The 27,632-nt window shown below is 34.2% G+C and overlaps 1 protein-coding gene and 1 long non-coding RNA gene across 8 annotated transcripts in view; one reads left to right on the forward strand and one right to left on the reverse strand.

Annotated features, from left to right (window-relative positions):
* Positions 1–19,857, forward strand: part of LOC117161816 (luciferin 4-monooxygenase) — an 82,363-nt gene extending 62,506 nt beyond the window's left edge. For all 6 annotated transcript variants that reach the window (XM_076625970.1, XM_076625969.1, XM_033343553.2 and 3 more), the window contains 6 exons: positions 9,900–10,033; positions 15,588–15,795; positions 16,543–16,876; positions 17,120–17,414; positions 18,206–18,746; positions 19,670–19,857. In XM_076625970.1, the coding sequence (XP_076482085.1) occupies positions 9,920–10,033; positions 15,588–15,795; positions 16,543–16,876; positions 17,120–17,414; positions 18,206–18,746; positions 19,670–19,788 (1,611 nt within the window). In that variant the 5' untranslated portion in view covers positions 9,900–9,919 and the 3' untranslated portion in view covers positions 19,789–19,857. The remainder of the gene's footprint in view (positions 1–9,899; positions 10,034–15,587; positions 15,796–16,542; positions 16,877–17,119; positions 17,415–18,205; positions 18,747–19,669) is intronic.
* Positions 19,858–23,778: 3,921 nt separating this feature from the next.
* LOC143303877 (uncharacterized) lies at positions 23,779–26,665 on the reverse strand. Of its 2 annotated transcripts, XR_013060557.1 has the most exons (5): positions 26,527–26,665; positions 25,693–26,011; positions 24,909–25,465; positions 24,372–24,553; positions 23,779–24,296 (listed from the first exon to the last, which is right to left on the reverse strand). It is a non-coding gene; the product is annotated as an uncharacterized LOC143303877 (long non-coding RNA). The 2 variants fall into 2 exon arrangements; XR_013060556.1 differs by having other exon boundaries at positions 24,372–25,465.
* Between the last annotated feature and the right edge of the window lie 967 nt (positions 26,666–27,632).

Below are 27,632 nucleotides of genomic sequence, written 5' to 3' on the forward strand. Positions count from 1 at the left end.
TGCGCATTGCTGTCATTATCCATTGACATTGCTACAAAGATGCAATTTATTAACGAACCAGTAATACTTCATGAATTCGTTGTTCCGTATTCTCCGGTGTTGTCCTCGGTACACTATGTTCTTTAACGTCTACCACGGAAAGAAGCCTAGCAGCTTTAGATCTGATGAGCGTGATGGCCATAGAAATTCTCCACCGCGATCAATCCATCGTTTGGGAAATTGCCTGTCTTGCATTTTCCTTGCTACGTATACGTAATCTGCAGGGCAGCATATAAATCTTTGACGATATTGAATCTTCAACTTGATATTACATATTACGTGAAGCAAACTTTTCACGAACAAAGCGAGATTATTCGTTAATTGTTGGCTTTAAAGTTAGTAAATACCTTTTTACATAAAAGTAAGCGGTTTTTTAAACGGCGTCCTTAGTTAGACGGCGAGCCGCACCGCTTCAGCAAGTCATAAGTATTCTCAGGGTGTCTAGGCGCGCCGCATGAAACCAAGAATCGTCGGTATGTGGCTCGTGTGTCCCAGTATGGCCGCCACAATCAGAGTGGCACGCGCTCTCATACCCCGGTCCATCTACTCCTAGCAGCGAACCTACCTCCGGCAACTAACCCCGAACACCGACTCCTAGTCAGGCAGTTCAGTGATTTCCGAGAACACATTCTCACCTATTCCTCTGGTCACTGTTACTGTGCGTGAATATTCGAAACATTGCTAGTAAGATTATCGTGACACACGCTTTAATTACTCAGTAACATGTACCTGCAGCCCCAATCACATCGCGTTGCATGATGAGGAATCTCGCATCTATCTCTTCGCTTGGTATACAAAAATTCCACTTGCATACAAAATTTAACATCGCCTTTAACGCAATATTAATTTTAATATACACGTTATTTTTGCTGTTGGTTATATAAATTAGTATTTACGTCCACCAATAACAGACAAATACATCGTGTTACCTCAATTTCTACCTGGTTACTAGATGTACTGTTTCTGTTTAAAATAAATAGAATATAAAGATTGTTAACGACAGTTTAAATTTTGTTTTCTGTTTACGAGTATGTTATAAATATTTTGAAAATCCTCGTATTTATAAATATGTTATAAATATTCGACAAATTTGATTTAAGCAAGCACCAACTTACAATATATCCTTATTATCGGTTTAATAATCGGGTTATATACGGTCGATCATATTCATATTCGAACACTCTTTAAAGCAGAATAACTTTAGAAAAATTAAATCAAACTCTGTTTTGATCAAAATACAGTCTCTAAATTTTCATTTAAATTAATTATATGTAAGAAATACAGGCTGCTCCGCGTAACGCGATTCACAATTTTTCTACCATTTGGGGCCATGTAATAAAAAGAGTGTGTCGAGTGTACTGCGAATGATGATGAAAAGATTCTGAATACACTTTATTTTCATAGCGAAACCAAGCACTGCTTGAGTAACATAAATAGTCCATATGTTTTTTTATATAAAATTGCGGGAGATTTTACGACAAATTCAAGAAGTGCATTATTTTAACACTTGTTCAAATTGCACACCGCCTTTCGCAATACAACATTCTGCCTTTTTCTTTGTAGAAGTTTGAATTACTTACTTATTAGAGTGCCTGAATATATGATTCTACATGCCGTAGTAATTCTCTCTTTCTGTATCAAAGAGTGAAATATTATTATTTCCACTACTGTTTCCAAAACATTTTTCGTTACATTGCCGCAAATGGCACAAAAATGGTGAAAAAAAAGATTGCGTTACGCTCTTCATAATGAAAAGGAGTCGAGTTTCCCTTAACAGACATCATTTTTGTCGGACACGATATGGATCGTTTGATACTAACATATTAGTGGCACTTAGTCCAACATTCTTAGCTTAAGCTAGTCATAATTGGATAAAGAAAGTTTTAGAGTTAAATTAATCAGCTTTTAAGTTCTGATTTGATTACTATGTCTATAAAACTTGACTCCCTTTGCTCGTAATTTACAGGAAAAGTTAGTGACTGTTAAACAGATGTTTTGCATAGCAAAGGACATTAGATTTTCTGCAATAGCCAATGCTGAAACTCCATGAAAGAATAGACTGTGCAGTAGATGCCTGATAGGGAACAAAAAAGATACATAAATTATTTAACAATAGTGGAGAAATTATAAATATGAATGAAATATTATAGTTGAAACCGTTTACGTTTTATCATTTTCTTGCTCAGAAAATTGTTTGTCTCTGGAATTTTGTTAAATACTTGCTATCTACTTTACGATAAATTTATATTAAAAGAGAATTACAGTAATCAGCTTCGTTGATAGAAATATTTTTTGCTTTTGTTAGAAATGTTTGAAAGGTAATTATAAGTAAAGTAATAAAAACTGTGAGAAAAGATAATGTAATTTTAAATTTCATGCTAATGACAATATAACGCGTAATAGTAATATTAATAGAACTTAACACACACATACACTGCGTACTATATAAAAACCCGAAAACTTACTTGAAAGCGAAAGCTACAAATTATGCCGTGACAAAACAATACACATCAGTTACGTGTAAAACAATGTTAAAACAATTGCATGTAACAGACCAGACACCATATTTGTAAATAAAAGGGAGAAGAAAACCCACCTAATCGACGTTGTAATACCAAACGACGCAAGCATCACGCAAGAAGAACAAGAATAAATCACAAAATGCATTCTATCCAACAAAAAAGAATAATAATAGTACTCATAGTTATATACGTCACAGATATCACAACAACAAAATTTTCCAACTACCTTAAAACCATAGATATAAATATACATATTTATTCAAACATCAAAAAGTTGCGATACTCAAAATAACAGCAATAGACAGGACAATGCGAAGACTTTAAAACCACGCAAGTGTAATAATCACAGTAGAATGCATAATTTATTTATTTCTGGGAAGTGAATATATCTCTACCGTTTAAATGAATAAACAATTTTTATATTTTCATTCATTCAGAATTTTAGTCCTTTTCTATTAAAAAAAAAGGGAAAAAAATGGGCAATATTTCTTATCTTTACTCCTCGTATCTTAAAAACTAATTTCCGTGACATCTGCATAAGGCTATAAATGTACAAAATCAGAAAATAATTTTACAGCGCCTTACGTATAATCATTGATATTTATCGTTAATAAAGCAAATCGTTAATAATATCGATAATAAGCAAATTTTTGCTAAAAAATTTGCACGCCGTTCTGACCACACTATTTGGCAATCGCGTTTCCTATATATCGTGCACGGATCTTCGATCCAATCTCGCATCCACTCCGACTGAACCTAAACAGCGATTTCTCAGCATTCCGACTTCCAAGAACGGATTCCTGCCTCGCGTTTCATCATTTTACTGATGGAATATTTGAAGGATTTTCAATAGGATATCAGAGAGAAATGCAGCATCCTGTATGTTGTCAAGGAATACTAATATGTTTAACAGGCACGAAATAACGCGCGAAGGATTCAACTGTATCATTAGCATACACCCAAACAAAAACATTCCGCAACCAATGGAACTTTAATATCATTCTCCGAGAGAAAGGTTCAACTGCTGTGACTTTTCTTGCAAATATAATAGAAATATTAACAAGTAAATTAATTTATAAAATAAACATATAAAAGGATAAAAAAGTTTGACCTTTTGATCCAGATTTTCAAGGTCTAAGTCAACCTTCACCAAACCGAGAGTGCGGAAAATCAGGCTATGGTAGTTCGGGTCGTATAAATTCTATCCCTAATCCCTGTACATATTTGAAACGGAAAAAGGCATCCGTTCCTAGGAAATATTATGTTCGGATAATAGAACATTGGACTATCTGAGTATTCGGCCGATGGGTGTTCGGATAAGGAGCACTCTGCTGCGCTACATGGTAGCGACTGTTTTGAAATTGTTCAGTAATTTTAACACACGGTTATTCCTAAAATACTTTGATACTAATTTTAGTAAATTAATTTACACTTTACCAATTAATATCGATTAACGAACGTTATACTTATTCCTTTGACACAGGTAACAACAATTTACGGTATTGAACATAGTCTAAAAGTTCTCCTTATTTCAAATAAGCTATGGAATTTCTTTTAAATGCAAGCACCTACGGATCACATTAATGATAATGGAAAGTGAGAATACAGATAAGCAATGTCTTTATGGTTATTTGATCGTATCCATCATCAATTGTTATTATCTTGATAATTAACTAATCACGCACCTGTTTCGTCACTTTCTATCAATATTCACAAGTTCCTCCTCCATTCTTGTTTTAAATCGAAACTCTGCAATTTGAATTGTAGATCCTGTACCGATCATGTAAATCGGAATTCGCTGAATCTGAAGATGTCGATTTAAAGATTAACTGCTATTGCAGAAATTGGTTCTGTAACATAGTTAATCAGCATCGACATTAGTTAGCTGTAAGCAAGTATAATTAATATTTTGTATAGATTGTCTATGCTTTATTCGGGAGAGAAATAATCGATAGCCTGTTCATATTATACGATATTATAAATATTCGCAGTTATAAGAGGTATCGAGAAAGGTTGACGTGCGAGCTCCTTGTCGTTAAATTAAATGTATATTAAAACATTCTTAACTGTTAATGGGGGTCAAACCTTATGTATTTAGTCTGACAGCATTTCGTTAATTAGTATAAAGCTAAATAATAGGTATCGGAATTGAAGAAACGTAAATTTTGTTATTAACGACGCTAGATACTCTATGCGAATGAACTGGAATGTCTCAAGAATGATTAAAAATTAAAAGGTCATCGTGAGATAATCTGGCCGTTGCAAATTCTTATATTACTTTAGAGTTTTTTGTACTCCTTACTAGTCATTGTCGGACAGAATAGTTTATAAACTCTTCGATGCATATTGTATAATAAGGGTCTAACATTACGTACATACTTAAGGTTCCGGCCGAATAACTTGTAAAGATACAAAAATACAGAATAATGTTTTGTCATTCCTCCCTCAATCTTCGAGAAAATCGAGTTTGCAAATTTATCAAATACGCTTGAACACTGATAATTCTAGCCTGGACAGGACTAAATAAGCGACAGAAAGTCGATCTACTCGTACAAATAAATTGAAGATGTAGACTAAAATTCGTTCACAAGACGCAAGATTTTATTCCTTTCACGCATTTTCTATTTATTCTCACATGTAGTTTGATCTCGTATCTGTTATTTAGTCCTATCCAGTCTGGAATTAACGTTCAAGTATACTTGATAAATCTTTAAACTCGATATTCTCGAAAACTAAGCCGAGAATGAACAAGTTTTACTTTACATTTTGCCCTGTATTACATTTTTTATATTATATTTCATATATTGATTCTATATTTTTCCACAATGTATCACATTGTAGCTGCTTTTACACGTTATTCAGCCGGATCCTGTATATCAACATGGCTTTAGAATAGAGGTTAGATGCAATTTTTGAATTTTTTGTTATTTAAATAGCTGTTATCATTACGACATTGATTTTCATTGCAATTATCATCGAGTTTACGATTAGTAATATTTATTTGAAACACTTATTTTAAACAATTCATCTTATTCATCGGATTCGGGTGGACGGATTATCTTCACTGAACAGTTAAATTTCTATCGCCTAAAATAACGCGTAATCCTATTGTTACGCGAAAGAGCGATACACCGGCGGAGCCGGAACACAGTGAAGTACATCCGCTTCTTGAATCGACGATTCTTCGAATTGACAGCTAGCACTGACAGATCGATAAGGGTTCGAGGAGCTGATTCAACCGGTTCCTTTTGCGATGTGATAAAAAATGCTATATCGCGGTGCCTCGGGGCTGTTATCCCCGTGCTGCTGATCGGTAAACGCCTTTATGATCTTGTGAAAAATAACTCGGGCGCTTACTTTTCGCCCTTAGTCTTAGACCTTTCCTCTTGCCGCGGCATAACAATATGAAGTTGGAATATGTAGGAATGCAAGTCCTATGTTGTTTAAGCAAAGGGAAAGAAATGGAATGAAGAATGGAAGAATGGAATATCGAATGGCGTATCCGTGGTATCTACGGACGACAATCGATACTATTTATCCTGCATCTAACTGCGAGGTGTAAATGTATTATAAATAAAATCAGTTTCATATATATGTAGAAAATTTACATCGAGATTGAAGACTTTTGATCTTCGTGATGAGTAAAATATGCGATAAAAAATGTTCGACCTTGAGTCTCGAGACTATTTAAATAACGATCACAAAATTGTGGTATTCGTACTACGTTTTAGTTTAAGTTATCCTTTATTTATTTAGCTATTATATATTTTTAATTTATACTTAAGTTGAACTAATTTTTTGTGATTTTAAAGATTGGTAGATTTCTGCATAACCTGACCCAATCGTAAATCGTTTATAACCGTTAATCATGAAAGTAATTAAGTTCTATTAGTCTGTGTTCTCTGTTAGAGTGAATCGATTCTGCCGCTTGTGTCAAAGTAAAATCGTATCGTTCCATTTCTACGACGTGAAAACAAAAATATTTTTCCGCCTTTCGCTCGTGTTCCCTATAGGCTACGCCAAGTCGATACCGAAGGAAAACAATTTGTCAATGAGACGTTTCCGTCGTGATATCGAGCTTTCCATCCAATTTATCCGACTTTTCGCCGTTGCTCCGCTGCGTGATAACTTAATATTATAAATGCCGCAGTTTTGTATTTTACTCTTAGCTAAATAACATTCGCTGCAATAGCGTGTGCTGCATATATACTTACGACATTATGAAGAAATCGACATTTCCAACGTTTTGTAAAATACGTAGTAATTCACCTTACAACGCTTGATAGTTTCAGTATTTCTTCAAATAATTTTTATTTATATAATGGACAATTGATGTATCTTATTTACTTAACGGATATAATCCCTTCGATACATAATTTGAAATCTGTTCGCTATTATATATTGCGAAAAGTTCAATAAGTCTTAAATTTGTTGTTAATTTGCTGTTATAAATAACACATATAAATTTAGGATCTAATCATATGGAATGATAATAGTTGTCATGAATAATTAAAGTAGAAATAATTTCGTCACAGGGATAAATAAAATATGCTGTAATTCGTTGAAAATAAGAATCAAAACATAACTATTCTTTAGTGATATCGATACAAAACTAGACAGGATCCCTTGAGTGAACGATGAATTATATTTAACCGACCAACCTGTCAACTATCTTCTGGAATAATCGATTTCAGGAAATGCGATCATTACTATCCAAAATTCACAAATCCTCCCGTAGTTCCAATATACGTTGGGTTCTATCGTACTATCGTGCAATCAGTTGTAGAAGTTCAAGTTAATACCGTCGCCGAACCAATCAGCCGTCTTGGTGAAGTTCTCTGTCTTCGATGATGGAAACGATTACTGTAATTTAGCAGATCGATTATTACGGTAGGCAACGGCGACATACACGAGATTATTATTATTTAATATTATTATATTATTTGATATCTTATCTTCAATATCTTTCGGATAATTAGTACGACTTGAATTTAATACTTTGAATTTGGAACAATTATACATTATATTTTTCGTAACAAGCTTAACTTTAATTAAAGAAACTGTTGTATTTCAATGAATCATTCCCGTTGAAATGTCGTAACGTACTTATTTCGTGACGTTGTTACGTCTGTTGGTCTGCATAGCTGCTGAAAATTTGCACGTAAATCTATTTTTTCATTAGTTAAGTAGAAAAAACTACGTGGATAATTTTACAGAAATTAATAAATTCCTATTTCAGAAGGAAAAATAAAACTACATCCTTCTTTTTTCGGATCCGCCATACTTCACAGTGTTAAAGTGCATCCTTTATCAACAATTTCTCTACAACTATGTCTTACACGATAGATTTTTTCTATTTCAAATTAATTTTCTTCGTAATTTGAGAGTAATCTTGAATTTTCAAGTTCATCTAAGAACTATCTTCTAAGGCTGACGCGAAACGAAAAAAAAAGAAAAGAAATGATTCGATGCACAACCAATCCCAAGCTACGTAAAATAGTAGTTAATCTCAACGATTATACTCTTTCTAGGAACTGCTATCTGTTTAAGATATAAATCAATTTAAAGAACTAATTTATTTAATAAGTAATTACAATGCATATAATATGCAACGTTCAGTTACTACTTTATCAGGGTTAATTTATTGAAATACTTGCTTCCATGTTGTTAATAAGTCTTTAGCAATCAAATTTTAATAAATTCTCTCCTAACGCAATTCAAACTTCTCCAATCTTCGATAAAGTTATTTGAGATTTAAATCGCTTATTTTCTATTTGAAATAGGAGAGACTAAACTTAGTTGGTTTTAGGTTGATGCCAAAAGCATGAATGTTAATAAAAAAAAATGGAAAATGGTAAACGGTATTATAGTCCACTATTTATGTAATGTAAAATATCATTTCGTCACTTGGTATTGACTCAATAATCAATTATATTGCAAATTCCAATGTCTCGTGAATAAGTAGTCTCAAACCTATATGAAATAATTTCAAACTATGTTCATATACATGCTCCTTACATTTCCGAAAATCCTAGTCAAAGACATATCAACACGGCCGTCATAAATCGTTTTCTCTATTCAGACGCAAAAAGATGATAGTAACGATAATTACAGTAAGAAATATATAGAATGGTTCACATAATTGTTCCATAAATCCGTTACCTGTACAGTTACGGAAAAAATGTCAAAGGAGAAAGGTGAATGATTTGAAAAGTACTACATTTGTAAAATTAAGGTACTTTTTTAGAAGTGTAATGATGCATGCGCAGTCAACAACTACATTATTTTCTGAAATAGTAATACATGCTTTTCTTTCGAAAAGTATCGAGGATATAATGATGAAAAGGTTATTAGGTTTCGAGATATTAAAGAAAAAATATTTTTATCGAAGAAAATGCTTAAACGCTTCTCTATTACAATGTATAAACATTTCGAAAAATTATGTCCGTTCTTGTCAAAATGAACAATGAGTCAAGACGATCTCCGACCTGTTGCACCTAATGCCTTGCAGTATTATCCGTTCTTTCAGATTCTCTGCAGAATTTAGAGGATTTATCGAAATCCTATCTTTTGAACAAAGAAATACGTATCTGCTTTTTGGTAGGAGTACACGCATCAATATCGACAATTACGAAATTTTTGAGCATCGTCTTCGATAAAGATATTTGTTTCAAATGTCCCGATAACTAATCACTTTTTTACGTTTGCTTCTACGATTATTTTAAATACTTCTTACTTACGATACTTTTTACCATTATACCAATACTCTTTTACGTAGAATGGCGAGAAGAATCTATCGATGTGAAAAGGTATGCACTTACATTTCAAAAAATAATGCAGTTGTTGATAGCACATACGTCATTACACTTATGAGGAAACATGGCTTTACGGACGTAGTACGCTTTGAACCATTCATCTTTCTCCTTTGATACTTTTCTCTAACCACACCGGTAATGGAGTTATAATCTGAAACAATTGTGTCGACACATTCTCTATACACATGTATATGTACGTATATACGTGCCTTAGTCAAATCTATAACAAGATATGCATTTAAAACTGCTGTGGAAAATTTTAAAGAAAAATCTCATCTATCGTTTGAGGCGATGTATAAACATTATATATCGTGCAATAAATAATATATCTTAATAATACACTTTACGTTTTTCTTGCTAAACTAACTAAAATATCGTAGGCTTTTTCTTCTTAGTGAAAGTAAAAATACGCAATTAAAATGAAATCACTTCATAATGAAATAAGCAATATCTGCGCCATTCCATTTAGCAGGAACTGGAATTTAGTAATTGCCGTTATTCATTTGCATTTTTATCGTTACAGGTAGCTTCATCTGAAACAAAATGGAGATACAAAATAATATACTTCATGGTCCACCAATAACAGAAGTACCAAACATATCTCTGGGACAACATTTGTTCAATTGTCTACATTCTAATGCTGATCAGATTGTGCAAGTAAGATAAAGATTGTTTCTACAGAACACCGTTTAATTCTACGAGTGTTTCCGTCCATGCGTGCTTTTGCAAACCCTTCAAGCGCAGATATGATGCATAAGCCACTGCCGCCGTTTGTAGAAGCTTAGCTCAAGCGGCATTACGCCTTAAAAGTGCGTTCTTTAATTTTTTCATCCAATTTTGACAAAATTACAATTATAACGAATGCTATATAGTACATATTATGTTGAAGGAAAATGCAAAACGTCACACGCGTTTTTCACGAAACGCGTGTTTAGCAAATTAGTTATTGTTTTCGCACGTTCGCGGGGAGACACGATCTCGAAGAAGCGCGCCAACGGGAGTCGTAAATTCCCGTTACGATTTGCTAATCGACGCCGCGAATCGTTCGATCCCTTATTTCTTTTGGGATAATAAGGGTAGTTAAATGAAAGATAACGCTGCTGCTAACAGGTTATTATATATTTTCACAAACCAACAACTTCGGTGTAACACAAAATGAATATTTGCTATGAGATGACTACGAATGAGTGCGACCTGAGTCTCTAGACGGATTATCGCGTATACTGATGGATTTGTCGACTCACTGTATTCGAATTTTTGACTGCTTGACGAGATGCTTGATTGAGACTGACTGATCTTCGGGTGCAAACCCGGTCGAACGATGTTGACCGTTCGAAGGATGTAAAATCAGTGATGTTCGGAGACGATGCTATGGCGGAGGAAAGCTAAGGATGGGTGTGTTTAGCGCACGGGACCATCGGATTTGTTGGTGACGATTTTGGCTAAGAGAGTGAGGAAAATAGTCTTCGTTGTTAACTGGTTCAACGAAGGGTCTTAACCGCCCTCGAGAGAAAGTGGTTAGTGGGAGGAAAGTTGCATCATACGTGAGAAAAACTAACTTTCCCTTGTCAAGCCGTAGTAGACAAAGGTCTTTAGAAATGTTTCGGAAACAGACGTTTGTTCAGTTTGAAAGACCTCGACTAGGAAATTCCTGAGATTTATGGAAGGTACTTGAAACTATTGAGGGTACGCGGTGAGTATTCGAAGACATCTGGTTGCCATCTTGCCCGCGGTGTGTGGCCTGGGCTAGGTAGAGTGTTACGCGACGTAACAGTTATCATCATTTATTAACAATCGATAAACGGATAACATTCGTTTATCTTATGTTATAGATAAATCTCAATATCTACAATAGCTTCTTTGATAACCATTTAGAATAGGGGACATTCGACCGATTTTAACGAGCTTGAAAGATGTTGTCAGGGTCAGTGAATAATTTTTCTCTATACGCATAATAATACACAGATTTGCAGTTAAATCAAATTCCAGAAAGCGCCATGAATTTTCAGAATTTGCGACTTCTTTATTCGGAGGAAATGTAACAAGTTGCGTAAACATACAATGGCTCGCATTAATATTCGGATACTCTTTACAGCGGAATAACTTTTTGAAAATGAAACTAAGCTACTTGAGTTTCTTTGAGAAGTAAGACAAATTAATTTACTCGATGACGCGTAAAAACACGTGTGAACAAATTGCAATTGGTTGGAATCGCAAAAAGTGTAGCGAAGGTCGCACTTTATAATTTTTTATCTGACTCTGTAATGAAAGTTTGAACAATGCGCTCTGTGGGTTTATGTCAATTACATGTATGCGTGCTAAAAATTTAATCGAGATTGGTTCGATGCGGAAGGAAAAGACAGGCATCGAAAGATGCAACAATCTTTTAGATTCATTACAGTTTTAGAAATGTTGTGAAAAACTACAATTTTTACCGTTTTCAATAATTTGTAGCTCTGTTAGCGCTGTTAACCGTTGACGAAAAGTTGTTCCGTTTTAAAGGAAGTGCGAATATTAACGTGCGAGCAGCTGCTTATTGCAAGGAAACGATTAAGGTCATCGCGAATTCATAACTCTCGTTCTCTCGTTAATTGAAAAATTGTTTATCGGCTATTGTATCGCGTAGTTTGGACTTTACGTGTTCGAAAGCCGCCTATATATAGAGATTCGTGTACAGTCGCGCAGTTACTCCAAATTGCAAGTTTCAGTTGATACGAATATGAGTATACGCGAAATATCCGCTTCTCTCAGCAATCGGTAGGTATAAATTTGGTCATTAATATCATTGGTTTTAATTCTGTCATTATTCAAATAAATTCGAACAGATGCACAGAATTTATTCTTGCTCAATAGTCGAGTCATTGTGAAATCTCTACTTTCTTTATTTATAGAACTCCTATTTTCGAAAATATCGTTTTGTTTTTTTTGATAATAGCAAATAGTATTACACTTGGATTTCTAAGGAACTAAATCTAATTGACTAAAAGGACTAAAATCTAATTGAAATTAACTTGTTTATATTACTTCCTAATTTTATAGATACATTCTAGTAGGATAAAAACTGTTGTAATTATCGATTCGAATATAGTTAATGCTAAAGAAAACAAAGAATTACTTTCAACAGATAAATCAACTTTTAAAAAGCACCATGAAGAACCGGTTGATAAGTGCAACATTTGTCAGCAGTGTTCTCTTTGCGATCCTTCTCGCCCACCTGCCGGTTACTTTATCGAGTTCCGAATCGATCGAGGATCATCTGCCGATAATAGGCGCAGGGATCAAAATATTGTTAGAAAACGTTGATCGCCAGTTGAAATGTCCCGTGTTTCACATTGCTGTAGACAATAAATGCGTTCTGATGGGTTAACGTTCAGAGCATCCAAATTTACATCATGAACACGTACATTTACGTTTCTGTTTCTTCCGTTTTCGCTCTTCGACATTCGCTTTGAATCTTGATCGACATCGATGCCGAAAGATTCAATGACCGTCGATTACTAACTCACTGAATCTGTGTATTCAGGATTTTGTTTACTGTCAACTTGAATTATAAAGAATGTATTGTAATAAATAAGGCAATGAAAACGTTGAATTGATTATAATTTTGCTGCAAAATCCACTTAAATTTAGATGCGAGTGTTTAGAAGAAGAGAAATGTTTACAACTACGCACTTACCTACTAAAATTCAGTCTCCTTGTTGATTTAGAGATGATTTCACTTCAAAACGAAAGAAAGACACGTGTCTCGTTACTAGCGAAGAGTCGTAGAACATAGAATATATTAAAAGGAACAAATACTTTATAATACTAATTATGCTATTAATACCAATAACTAGAGCTCATCCATAATTCTAACGAATTATTGTTGAAAATTCTCGAGGTACATTATGTTAGGGAATATGTACGAGACACATACACGATACATCAAAAACGATTGTAATACTTGAAAATGAGAATTTAGTTCTTTTTACTATTCGGGCACCAGCAAGCTTGGTTAAGGTCGTCTTGTTCATTCCGACGACCAACCGATACCTGTGAAACTTTTTCTAATTATTTTTTTGGGGTTAACCAAACTACCGTGCATGCTCACAGTTGAATGAAGAAAAATCAGAATGCGAAGCAGTCTTGGCAGTTGAAGGACCAAAGGTCGGTTTTCCAGCGCCTGCATATCAGAAGCGCGTTGATGATTTTAGTCGTGGATCGTGCTGATCTTTCTAGCGTTGGTCGCGTTTTCGTGCGTATTTTCCGTTTCTCCTAGAGTTTAGTTGGAATCCGTAAATTAAATCCAGTTAACGCCAGTTGTTGAGTGCGAATGGGAGGCGGGAATGATGCGAGAAATGACATGCACGATCCTTGTACGATAACGATGTATGTTTATTATTACAAGCTTATCTCTAAAGCCTGGGTGAACTATCCTCCACTCAGCAAAGTTATTACTAATATCAACAAAGATTATTTATGTGGTTAACAATGTCCCTTTACTATTCTAAAGTGGAAATAACAAATACACAGCACCCTTCGAATTTGACCTACGAAATTCGTGATTATGTTATTTCGATCCTACCGACGATATTCGATACATTGCGAGGAGGCTCACTCAAGATATCGAACGCTAAAAAATAAAAATTGACTTTACATCGAAAGGGCTACTTTTAGAACTATGTCGATATTTATTTCTCCCGGTTGGCACTATAAGCCCTTTGAGTATCGGACACCTTTTTACACAACCTGTATACGTCAGTTAGCTATCACACTTGAAACGATTACGGAGAAAACATAATGTTCGGAATCGCAAGCTTTGAAATAAAAAAATAAAATATGATCGCGGCAATAATACGCTAAATTGTACGTACACAGTAGAATCTCGATTAGGAGAGAAAGAGGGAATTTTTACAAACACTAAACTGCATCCGTTTATTCGCATCTTGTCCGCATTTGCCCAGCCACAATTTTCATTTGTCTACCCTTCAACAAATATTATCGCCAAATGTTCAATAATGTGATAATTTCGGTATAGCGTATCACACTACATATTTAATTACAAGAAGGCCGAACAACGTCACGTTGATCAAACTAAAGGAATATAAACGGAATAATACAGAAAAACTTGGAAATTTTTGCGAACAATCGTTGCAGCATTTGATTCAGTGAACACACGATAAAAAATAATAATATTCGTTCCTTTACAACAAACGTAAAAACAGGGGCATGTAACATAAAATGCATAACACATACTGCTCGATATATGTGCTACCTTATTACTATTATCTCATTAATACGCCATCTAATTGTATTTTCAATACAATTTTTATATTTCTATAAATGTTATTGTGGTTGAATGTACTTTAACCGCCTAGGGATTTTTAATTACACACAATTTTCGGCTAATATCGTCGTGTATCGTCCACATTCCTGCTGTATTACGACAATAAACTATAAACCGCCCAAGCGTATAACCTGTAGTGCCGCTTAAAAGGTATATTTCATTTTGACTCTGAAATTTATCGGGTATATCGTTTAATTATATTCCATCCGGGTATTCGATACAACACCCTCAGCATGAGCTTCAATAAACCGTTTAGTTTTTACTGCCACCTCCTTCGAAATTAAAACCAAAGAGGAAGCAATGCCGGATATGCTCCTTTACAGCTCCATCATTTTAAATCGGAACAATCAAACAGTTTACACTGAAACACTGCGAATGTTAGAACGGTTCATCGTTACAGAATGGCTGAGCTGTGAGAAACAAGAACGATTGCCGCAGAATATAAAAGAGACAAAATATAAATTGATATAAGATGCAGTGAAGCAAATCAGTCGCAGGTCATTCGTTTTATCATTTCCTGACGTCCATATTAGAGATTTTATTGAAAATTAAAAAGCTGAGGTAGACTCGTGATTGTACTGATTTTGAATTAGACATTACAGTCCTTGTAATTCTCGTCAGAAAATAAGCTTTTCTTACGGATGGAATACTTGACACTACCGTTGCAACGAACAATTAACGACCTGGTACGTTTCGTTCTAGATAAGCGACCCGCATATTGCGATTACAGATGGTTGTATTAGCATGTACATTGTCAGAGTAATCAACAGTCTCAATTTGAACAAGATAGATTTTTTTATATAAACAGAGCAAGAAACGACAATACAAATGATTCATTTTGATTACTATGTTTTATATTGTAATACTTGCATGTCACTATATCAGGTAGATATTCAAACTGGTAAACACTACACATGCAAGGATATTCTCGAAAAAAGCACAATATTATCTGTTGCTTTGAGAAATTATGGAATCAAGGTGGAAGACAGAATCTCCGTTGCAGCTGAAAACCATCCACATTACGTGGTATCGATATGTAGCACGTTATTTATCGGAGCTACATTTGCACCGTTGAATCCAGCATATACAGAAAGTAAGATATTCTGCAAGCAGCTTTTACGAATTATTTTATAATAACAAAGAAATTAATTTAATTAAAAGTACGTGCGTGTTTAATATTATAGAAGTTTAACGAAGGCAGAACGTAAAAAGTAGAAAGAAAAATTTGCTCTTCTTTTTTGGAAACTTGCATGTTTCTGATAACTCCACTGATTATGCCATATATAAGTTAATGAAATCGAGCCTCGACTTTATTATAGAATTTTACAACTACTAGAAACAGAGATCATAAATTAGATACTTTAATTAAAGACTAAATTTATTTACATTACATTTGCAGAATTAACAATAAAAGTCTAGAAACAGTACTTACTCTAACACCAATTTTTATAATGTAGTGTAAACAATAATTGTTAATATTAAATTGTTAAATATTGTGTATATAGGTGCGGAAATTAATAATCACTTATATTCTCAATATTCGTTACTCCGTCACCTTTTAGAGATACAAACAATACTAATTTTTAATCGTATACGATTAAATTGTATTTAACTACTCCGAATATCTTCCGAGAGTAAACATTCTACGAAAAATATGTTATTTCAAAGAAAGTTGTTTCAGCCTCTCCTTGCGGAGACGGATATCGGAAAAAGCTTTTGTAAGGCTTTTCGAATATTTCTAGATCTTTTGTAAAACTGTCACCTTGTTACTCGGAGTGGTTAAGTTACGCGATGCAGCATATGCGTTATTTAATCATATCTAATGCAATTTTTCACGTAGGAGAATTTACGCACATGCTGGAAATTTATCAGCCACGGGTGTTGTTTGTATCGCGACGCACTGAAAACATTTTGGCGAAAATTGCATCTACTGTAAGCTGGAATATGAAATTAATCGAATTGGATGATGAGCCTCTTGATGGAAATATAATAACCTTAGACAAGGTTTTGGAAAAATATCAAAGTATCACGGATCCCTATGCGTCTTCACCGGTGCAGATAGATAATAACAGGAAAAGAATGGCAGCTATTTTATGTTCTAGCGGTACAACAGGCCTTCCAAAAGGAGTAATGTTGTCTCATCGAAATTTGTTACTTTTCATCCAAACTCTAAGGTAAAGATATTAAATTAATATACACAATGTATCCGGTTGATCTCGGACCACACATATATTTCGTGATTTATTTTTTATTTATGCTAAATTTAAATATATATTATTCGTTTTATATGATTAACAAACCATTCTTTATTCAAATCAACTATATAATATTTTCTCTATTGTTGTGCTTCTTAACTCTTATCATTCTAGTTGAAATTATAAATATTCGATTCAATTGCATTTTGTTCTTAATCGAAGTGCCCCAGGATCAATGGATATTCGACGTGGAGACCGAATACTAGTTTTCTTGCCATTATTTCACGGTTATGCGTTCGGAATGATGAATACGGCAATAAGTTGCGGTGCAGCTGTGTACATAATGCGAAATTTCGAGTTAGAAACGTTACTCAGTTCCGTAGAAAAATACAGAATTACGCATATACCATTGGTCCCTCCAGTTTTAGTTGGTCTTGCGAAACATCCAATGGTGCCAAATTGCGATTTCAGCAGCGTGAGAGAGATCGTTTCCGGTGCGGCACCGCTTCCGCCGGATGTAAGTTTTTCGTCCAAACATATTAAAATTGAGAAGATTATTCGCAACATGCAGAAGCCTATGCGCTCGATATTAAGGTACAAAAGTAAATTCCTCTTTGTACATCTTCCTTCTCTCGATGTGCAGAATTAACCAAAAACATTAACGATACAGATCGACATTCCTATTTATAATTGGCGAAACAATCGATGTGTTACCCCATCGCCGATTTCAATGATTTTTACATACTTTGTAGAAATTAAACATTTTTCCTCTGTTCCCATTGAATTCCGTCTATGTCAGTTGTGCGTCCGTAGCAGAATATTCGTCAGTTTTGGTTACCGGTCGATCTACAGCACGGCGATCGGGTTTAAACGACGCCAAACCCAGATCAAATTCTTATCTGCATATAAATTATATATTAAAAAAATCTAAGAATTAGGGTTGCTTTCAGCAATCAACCTTGACACATACATCGTTACGGCGCACAATTATAGGCAGAATTCGCAATATATATGTACGTTTTGTCGACAGCTCTTTGCTAACACCTCGAAAACTAAGAACGAGCGGCGGTTACACGCGTAGGAAAAAGCGGCTTGAAACGTTAATTTCTACAGCTTATTCAAAAATCGTAAAAGTCGGTCGTGAGGTGGATGAGATATCGGTTACTAATAAAATTTGAAAGGATATTGGATTCCTCACGACAATATATTAATTTAATCTAACGTGATAGTTAACGACAAATGTGTCAACAAGTTTCAATAAAAGCACCCTTCATAGAGGAAAATATATTCGATACGTATCTCTTTCAGGTAGCAGACGAAGTGAAGCAACGTACAAAACTGAAAGCTATTCGAAATGGTTACGGTATGACGGAATTATCAATACTATCAAACATGAGCGATAGGACGAGCAATGATAACTCCATAGGTCCAATACTGCCTGGCTTTAAGTGCAAAGTGGTAAATGTAGAAACGGGCGAGACCCTGGTCGCAAGAAAAATTGGGGAAGTTTGTTTCACAGGTGATCAAGTAATGTTGGGATATTTTAAAAACCCTAAAACCACTGCAGAAACAATCGATAAGGAGAATTGGTTACACACTGGCGATCTAGGATATTTTGATGAAGAAGGATCGCTATACATTACAGGACGTATAAAAGAAATTATTAAATATAAAGGTTTTCAAGTTTCACCATCTGAGATCGAAGCAGTAATATTGTCGCATCCAAGCGTTAAGGATGTAGCAGTCGTGGGTAAACCGGACAAACTCAGCGGAGAGATACCAATGGCTCTGGTAGTCAGACAACCTGAGAAAACTATATCGGCGAAAGAAATCGCGGATTTCGCTAATGGTAAGATTGTTTCTCTTCTTATTGTTTATGTACAGATTCGTCGTTATCATTAAGCGCACAAAGGACATCCCGTAAACAACAACCGTCAATTTTACCGGTTTTACGGTTCTACATGCAACATGCAAGAGAACCGCTTCTCGTTAAAAGAAATTTTAACGAGATAAATAGTTTTGTCAGTAGAATCTCGATAGCATTTTCAAAACGTTGTATTACGCTCCATACGTAATGATATTACTTAAAAAATATAACGATCAAAGGTCGGTCAACTAATTAACCGAAAACAATTATTCTGGGCGTAATAATTTTTGTATAATGAAATTTTCAAGTTTCATAAGTTTCATATTTACATTAAAGTTTTATCGTCATGCTTATACATGTAACAATTAAATGAATTAACTAATAAATAATACAATAAAATAAGTTAATAGATAAGAATTTGCTTAAGCTAATTCTATGCGAAAAAGTAAGATAAATTTTGCAATACAATTTTTTCGTCCGAGACTGCCGTTTCGAGGGAATCAATTTTGAAATTAGTCACATACGTAAAAGACACTAAGCTTCGAATACGATTTGATCGTATTAACGTTATGTTTGCTGACGATAATTGCTAAGGGCGGTTTCTATCTAACTTGCTATTTGTAAACAGTGACAGTGACATCACCCAAATAATAGAACGCACCTTTGCAGATTGTTCTTTTCTTTTTTGTGAAATAACTACTATGAGCTTTAAATAGAATAATGAAAAACAGATAAAATACAAAGGAGAAAAATTCAGTGTACACATGTTTTATAAATATCTGACAAACTGCTGAAACTGTCAAATTAATTATGTATATATTAATTGTAGTTTCTTTCATTTATCGATTAATTATGTATTTAAATTAATTTTTTTTTTTTTTTTTTTTTTGTTATGAACCTTGCAGAAAATCTGTCACCACAAAAATGGCTGAGAGGCGGTGTAAAATTTGTCGAGTATATACCCAAAACAACATCGGGAAAAATTATACGAAGAGAATTGATTAATATCGCAACTAAATTATGAATCAATTTTTCGAATTACTCGAAATATATGTACTAAATACGCAACTTCTGTATACACACACGCATTCAACTAAGTGTTTTATTTAATCGCCTATTTGAATATATAAAATGTACCTGTCCAACATAATCCGTGAATAAATTGTAGACCATATTTTGCTTACCAATCCGGATACATCAGACATACGTGTGCACTTTAGTAGTGTCGTTACAAGCATACGTTTGTGACGGGAGCAGCGTCCGAGCAGCGTGAGAGAAGGGCGGGGATTATTGTTTACGAGAACGAACCTGATACGAAGTCAGATAACCTCCAGGATAGATACTCATGCGGGTGAACCTGGCGTTAGGTCAGGAAGCCGCAGGAGGTTAAAGCTTCATGAACGGACCTGAAGCGAAGTCGGCAAGCCGTCAGGAGTTTAAAGCAGAAAGAAACGAAGCTGACGCGAAATCAGAGAGCCGCAGGAGGGGTTTGGTTTCCATGGATGGACCCGATACAAAATCGGGCAGCCACTTGGTTGCAAAAATTTCTTTTGGATGCTAAGACGCGGAACGAGCATAATAGGCTTGAATGTTAGCGTTTAAATAATTCAACTCAAATATATAATAATATATAAAAATAATATATAAAAATAATATAAAAATAATAGCAATATATTGTAATGAAAAGGTTGTTACAGGTGTATTTGTCGCGAATAAATGAATGTATCAATGTGTTGGCTTATAGTTTGGTTGCTCGATTTTGACGCTCTGTCAATGGGCCGGGACTAAGACCAGTGTGGAAGCAATGCCGAACAGAATTGAAGCCGATCGCGGATTATCCCGTAAAGTTAATTATTGACTAGGAGGGAAACTTCAACCCGATCTCACTATACCGTTTCTTAACAAACGCGACCAAGTTACATAGTCACTTCTCGTGACGTTGTGTCCAAGGGTCGCGATTCCTCGGTTGCCTATACACCATGAAGGTCCGAAAATATTATGACGGCCTAGATCAGGAGTTTATTTTTTACCACATGCGTTTACATATAGAAGAAAGTGAATTCCTTGAAAATTTCTGGCGAACGGCGCTCTCCGGTCCTCATGATGGTCGACTCAATCGCAGCTGCGTCTCCTACATCGCTTTTGGTAAGGGACATTTAAACTAAGAGACTCTTCTGTTTCCTCAGTGTTTTCTGGAGAAGTTTCAAGAACGGAGGTGGAGAAAGATATTTCTTATCTGTAACGCGCTATTCGCCACTCTTATCCTAATTTGGATATTAAAGTGTCGCTTCCAAATTACAGAAATACAAACCGAAATAAAGTGAAACATTAATATTATTGTACAGAAAAGGATAGAACATGACATGCTTTTTCATTTTGTCACTAAGCAACGAATGAAATTACTTTACTAATTCCTACTGCTAAATCACAGACTGTTTAACCGATGAAATTGTTCTAATATGAAAAATGTATATAGATGATATTTTGTAACGTAACTCTTGATTATTCAGACTCCTGTAGCTCATTCATGCATCATTTAACGAATCTTTGCGCTTTAAAGTGAAGTAAAAAAATAACCTGCTTCAATGATATTTCACGCGAGTTCAACTTTGCAAGAGTACTTTTGGTTTCTTTGCACTATACTTTCAACGAACAGTAACAGAACAAAGTCTTTCGATTCTTTGATGAATGAAAGGGATTGAGAACTAAAAAGAAGAAGAGGATTAACGCGATGTGGAGGCTATCATCGATAAGTAGACCGATAATTGGCCGTTCTCTTAGCGGAGCAGTCAGAACGATCGCGTTATCTTCGTTAACGAGAAAGTGCGATAGGAATTTCTAGCAGTTTTACCGGATCAACGGAATTAGTGGTATCCGGTATTGGAAAAATTTAAATTTCACGCCACCGACTCTACGGTGAGACCACCTATCTACATGGCTATGTGTGTACGTCTACACAGGGTGTTCCATAAATTTTCGTTGACCTATTTAAATAACTCAACAATTTTTACGAGTTCTCTCGCTAAACGTATGAATTTCAATGTCTTCGTTCCATTTTATCATCAACCCTATATAGCTTTGTAATGGACGCATATTTATTTTTGTATTATCACGTATTCGATTTTATAATACTACTATCCTGATTTATTTATTTGTAATTGAGATGGATACTATGTCGTGTCAAGAAATTTCGAAACTCTATTATTAATAGGAAAACAAACATATATCTAGCCGTTTCAATTTCCAATGTTAAATATATACATAGTACGAAACACGGTGCAGGTTTTAATTACTAATTGTATATAAGAGTATGGAAGCACGAATGAATACGAAACATTCCCGAAACAGAAAAATATGTAAAATTTCTGCACTGAATACGAACTCGTAAAATAAAGATCGCTATTACTTGTTGGTTTATAAAGCGAAAAAGTGAAATTGTTTTTTAAGAAATAAAAACGTATAATCTATATTTCTATTTTATTCATTATATTATTATATATATTTTACATTTACTGTTATCGTATAATAGTTACAATTTTTTCCCATAAGTATCAAGACAACCGACTCGTTCTTTTCTTTTAACTCCACAATCGAAACATATGACTCGTTTGATGAAATTTTATACTTACCTCTAATACTTAACCGTGCCAAAACTTCAAATTTAGTGTAAGATTTACAAGTTGGTATAGAAGTATAGATAAGGACTATTTAATTCAATTTCCATATTATTAATGCTAAATCTAAACCAAGCCTAAAAATAACTATATAGACGTAAATTAAGTAGAAGGTACGTAGTAGCAAGTAAATAGAGAAATTTAATTTAAGGTTTATTAATAAAATAATCAAATAACAAAGAAAAAAGAATTCATCATGATGTTTGGTTCAGGGTTAGATTTATTTCTAGTTTTATTTCGATTACTTTCTAATAATTTCATGCAGTTTATGCTAGATTAACGTTAGGTTTTGGTGGTTTTAAGGTAGAATTAAAAGTACTTGGAATTATTTGCGACACTTTTTTTCCGATAGTTTACTTATTATGTGGCCCTTTTCAATATATTGAAAATATATGGGAGAAATGGGTGGGGTATTACTCCACATTGAAATAAGTATATTGTATATCCTAAAAGCTTATTAGAAGCTTGTCTAACAAACATATCGAATTCAGTATCAACTGATTCGAAATACACCTTGTACGTAAAACAGTCTGCATGTATATATCTATCACCAGTATGTACATTGTACATGTACGTGTCTATGGCTGGTGTTCCTGTTAATTTCATTGCAACGATCACCCTGACAAATCTAATTGACGTGCATCAATTATTTGCTGGACGAAGGCCGCTTAACTCCCTTTCCATTTGCCAGCTAGCATGGTTTCCGGATAATTCCATTTTTCACGATACCTTCTACCGATAGAATTTCACTATCATGGAGTTATGTCGGTCATGCTTTCTAATTCCCAAGTGGACTGATAGTTCGCACGAGGCCATCAGTAAAAACTACACTTATCGATATTAATATCTACAAATGCAACATACAATTTCTACTAATTTCTACAACGAACATATCCAATAATTACACATTTTGTAGTTTTTATTATTTTCTAGTATAATAACTCTCTTTAAAATTCAAATTTTATCTTGCATTTTATTCTTAATTTCGTATTTATCGTGGACGTAAAAATACGTAAGTTCGAAAACAGATATTGTAATAAAACCTGCAACGTTTGTCAGAAAGTATATTTAGAAGAGTAGAAAATTTGTAAAATGTGTACTATTCATGATCATTGTCGATGAAAATCTTTATTTTTATATAAAAGTATCTAGAAATATAATAGTTTCTTCGATTACTTCATAAAAAATATCATGCAAAGGAAGTTATTACGATAAAGTAAGGACAATTTTCTGTCATTAATTTTTATAAATTCTTACTGTTTTAATAATTTTAATTAAACTGTTTTAATATATTCAAAGCATGTACTAGCTTTACGAGAACAAAAATCAGATAAGTTACCATACTTTAAAAGTCATGAAAGAGATATAGGGCAAGAATTAATTGATCCTCCTGTTCCAATTACATTTATGGTATCATATAAAACATGTTTCGAAAAAATATGTCCTTTTTAATTACACTGACACGATGTACGTGTTTTTTAACAAAAATTTTACGTCAATTTATTGTCGAATTACGTATTCAAATTAATAACGCTACATCTAATTTGAAGCCAAATTTTATACTCTAAACATAAAAAAACTGCCTATAAAGCAATATAACGCTACACATTTCCGAATTCTCTGGCAGTTAGAATATATTTATATTAAAGTTTCATTAGTTTCATTTATTTAACTGACAACATTTGTCTGACATTTTTTCTTTTTTTCAATATTAGATATCGTATTACCTAAGAACATCTTTTCGAATAATAGAGCCATGAATTTACAGTAAATTGTAAACATCTTTAGTAAAGCTTCGGGAGAGAATTAAGAAAGTATTGACAAACTTTTCTCCATCTTTTCTCTGTACTAACTCCCCCTAGATTAAAAAAGTAATTAATGAGAAAATTACATTTAATGTGCAACCAATGAACTATGATAAAAGTTCTCATACCTCGGAAGATTTTTCTTTCTAGAAAGGGACCATATATTTTTCATCGTTACTAATTAACTTTCCTTTACAACTAATAGGTAGGCGGAAGAATCCATCTAAAGCCGCCGTATAAGTCGTACGAGTCACTTAAATTGTTGTCGAACTCTCACCATGGTACAAGTCAAATAAAAGATTCGGTATTTCTGTTGACATGATTTCACATAGAAGGACTAGAAGCCAAGCCAGTATCGGCCATGCAACGTTAATTTAACGCGTGCTATCGTAGTTTGTATAAAATACGTAATAGTAAATGCTTTAATAGAAAATGAAATTTATGTTTAAATCAGAAAGTTAGTACGGTGAAGTCCCGTTAATATCGAACCTTTCAAGTCCGTGAAATCGATATTAACGAATTCGTGACAAGTTCTAATTGAATTTTCCCGAATTCAACTCGAATTGGTAAAATAAGTAACGAGTACGAATGAGCACGAAACTAAAGCCATTGCTGGAAGCCGATGAATGATTGGTTGACAAGAAATTAAATTACTCCCCGTTTACCTTTTTCTAATAAGGAGAAATGCGACATCTTTTTGAAGCGCTAAAATCTTTTTGATTAATGGATGGATTCAACCGCAGACTCCATCGGTCTACTTTATGTTAAATAATAACGGTCACAGCAGATCAGCCGAGGAATTTCATCTCGTTATTCCTAAGACTGATGAAGAGTATTTAAGTTGAAATTTACTCAACATAATCGCTAATTTTTCCATCGGTAAATGAGCTCTTCCATTTGTCATAATAACAGTATCGTGTTGTAATAAAATTCATCCTTTTTTAAAATATAAAGATTCCAATTTCCGCTAGTTGCACGACTCATCGTTTTCGAATGTTTAGATGACTCAGCTTCGAGTGACGGTGGTGATAGCTTTGTTCTCTTGCTCTTTGTCATTCGTTCTGTCTATTTTATTGGTCTCGACTGACTCGGAAAACGGCTGCTCTTCGTTTCCGCGTATATGTATGAGCTATTTCGATATATTTTAAATAAGATTGTTACACGTTTCAATTTTCCCACAGTCCACCAAGTAATCGAACTCTTCTCGGGACGAGCTACCACACTATAAAATCAAAAATATGTAATGCTACTGAAAGAAAAAGAAGATGAACTAATTACGGGAAAACAAAGTTTTTGGAAACTATTCTATTATATTGCAATTTATATCGATATAACTAAGTATCGATCAACTTTTGTTCCCAAGCACTTTTTCGTTAGATCACCGGAAGTGTTTGAAAAATCGCGGTAAGTGTTACATGGGACACCCTGTATAGGTATATTTGTACCTACATATTCGTATATGTGTGTGTATGTATGCTCATGAAGCTCATCCAGGTTCTACGATAGTCGTTCAATCGTCGAAACAAAACCCGAGATGTGCCGATCGCTCTCGAAACCGTTTACTCCTAGACCAGCAGAACCTATAGGTTTGGTTTCTACCAATTGGTCTTTGACTCGTGTGCATAGCGTTACGGCTATTATTAGAACAACAAGGCACGCGACCAACAGACATCTCCCTGAGAAGGAAACAATAAATGCCAAGAGATACGTCTGAAGATTTTTCTGGCAGATACAAATCCTTCCTTGAACCGTCCTGACATTATCACAGCTGAAATTAGAAGTCAAGAATCATAATTACACGATATCTAATACTCATATTATTCACAATTATCTAACTTATGTTTCTGATCACACGTTTCTATCTTATATTATAAAATAGTACGTATTTTCTATCTATCGTTATTCAGAATTAAGAAAAAAATTTATGATGATTTATGATGACGAATGATTTAATCCGAAGCAAAATAATATCAACTGTAGCAATACTTGGAAAAAAGAATTCAAGCACACCTTCTTCTTACGTATAATTCAGTATCTGGTTTCGGATATCGCTGACGCGAGTTTTACATGCGCAACGATTACACATTGTAGGCCTCTTATTAAAATCTTTTATTAAATTAGAGCGTGTTACGTATACTACGCACTACAGAATAATACGTCGTAGGAATGCATTAAACTTCTAGACTAAGCACTCCCGCGCTGCACACAGATTGCTAAGTTGTACATGGTGAATAGCAACAGATGAAATAGAATACCACCTAGTTTCCAGCTAATACTACTTACAATTAGTCCAATTGTTCTTAATACAGCGGATTCAGTTTCACACCTTAATTTTAATTTTCTTTCCTAATCAAAATATCTATTATGACACAGTATTTCGTTAAACGTTGGGAAGCATCGTTACTGGAACAGAACTATCTACTTTATATACCTTCCGAGGCTGAAAACTACGAGAAACTGAAACACACCAACTGTGTTTTGTAATGCGAAGCATGCTACCCTGAATTTAAACTACGATGCGTCAATGTGCCTCTAGGATTACTAACGAATCCTACAACTATGTATATTTTCTATCTTTCTTAATTTGCAGATTTTTAAGATACATACATACTTTGCCTACATAAATCATACTCACCTACAAACGAGAATTGAAATGGGTTAATCAAAAATACACAATAAACATCTCTTCCCGATAAACTTTCTCTTTTATAAAGCCCCACGAGGAAAAGTGTAAAGATGTCGAGTCTGGTGATCTTGGTCAAGGAAATACTATTTCCTCTTCTTATGCGGCAATACGAAAGCTTGCATTAGGGCAATAATTTGAGCAACTATCGCGAGGTTGGCACTATCGCGTTTAGAGATAGAATAAATCACTGTATCGATGCCCAAGGTCATCCCCTCATTACGTGCGAAATACAGGAGATGAGGGACAATTTCAAGAACGTTCTACGAATGAACTTTAACATATGTGAACAAAGTTGCTTCGAAATGGACTATATATCTGGCTAAACGGAAACATATAGTTCAATTTAAAAAGAAACGAAGATCACCTTCAGATCTCGAAACCGAAATAATTTCATGGATGAAATAAACTAAAACGATCAAAGTAATAATAATTTCAATATTTTTAAAAATATAACGTTACTTCAAATTTATCAACTGCTTCAGAAATATCGACACATTTATGTTTCAAAAATGTTTACACGCTTGTGCAGGAAAAATAGTATTTGTTGGAGAATCGGAGATTTCATACTGATCGCAAATCTCTCTATCGGGAGATGTATAGACAGAGAAATATGTTTAGTTCTTTCACAGGCAGTTATCGACGAACGAAACAAAGAAAGTTTTACGATGAAGTTTCATCGTATAATAATCGAAATGGATAGGAA

This window comes from Bombus vancouverensis, chromosome 17 (genome assembly GCF_051014615.1).
Source record: "Bombus vancouverensis nearcticus chromosome 17, iyBomVanc1_principal, whole genome shotgun sequence".
NCBI classification, from domain to species: Eukaryota; Metazoa; Arthropoda; class Insecta; order Hymenoptera; family Apidae; genus Bombus; species Bombus vancouverensis.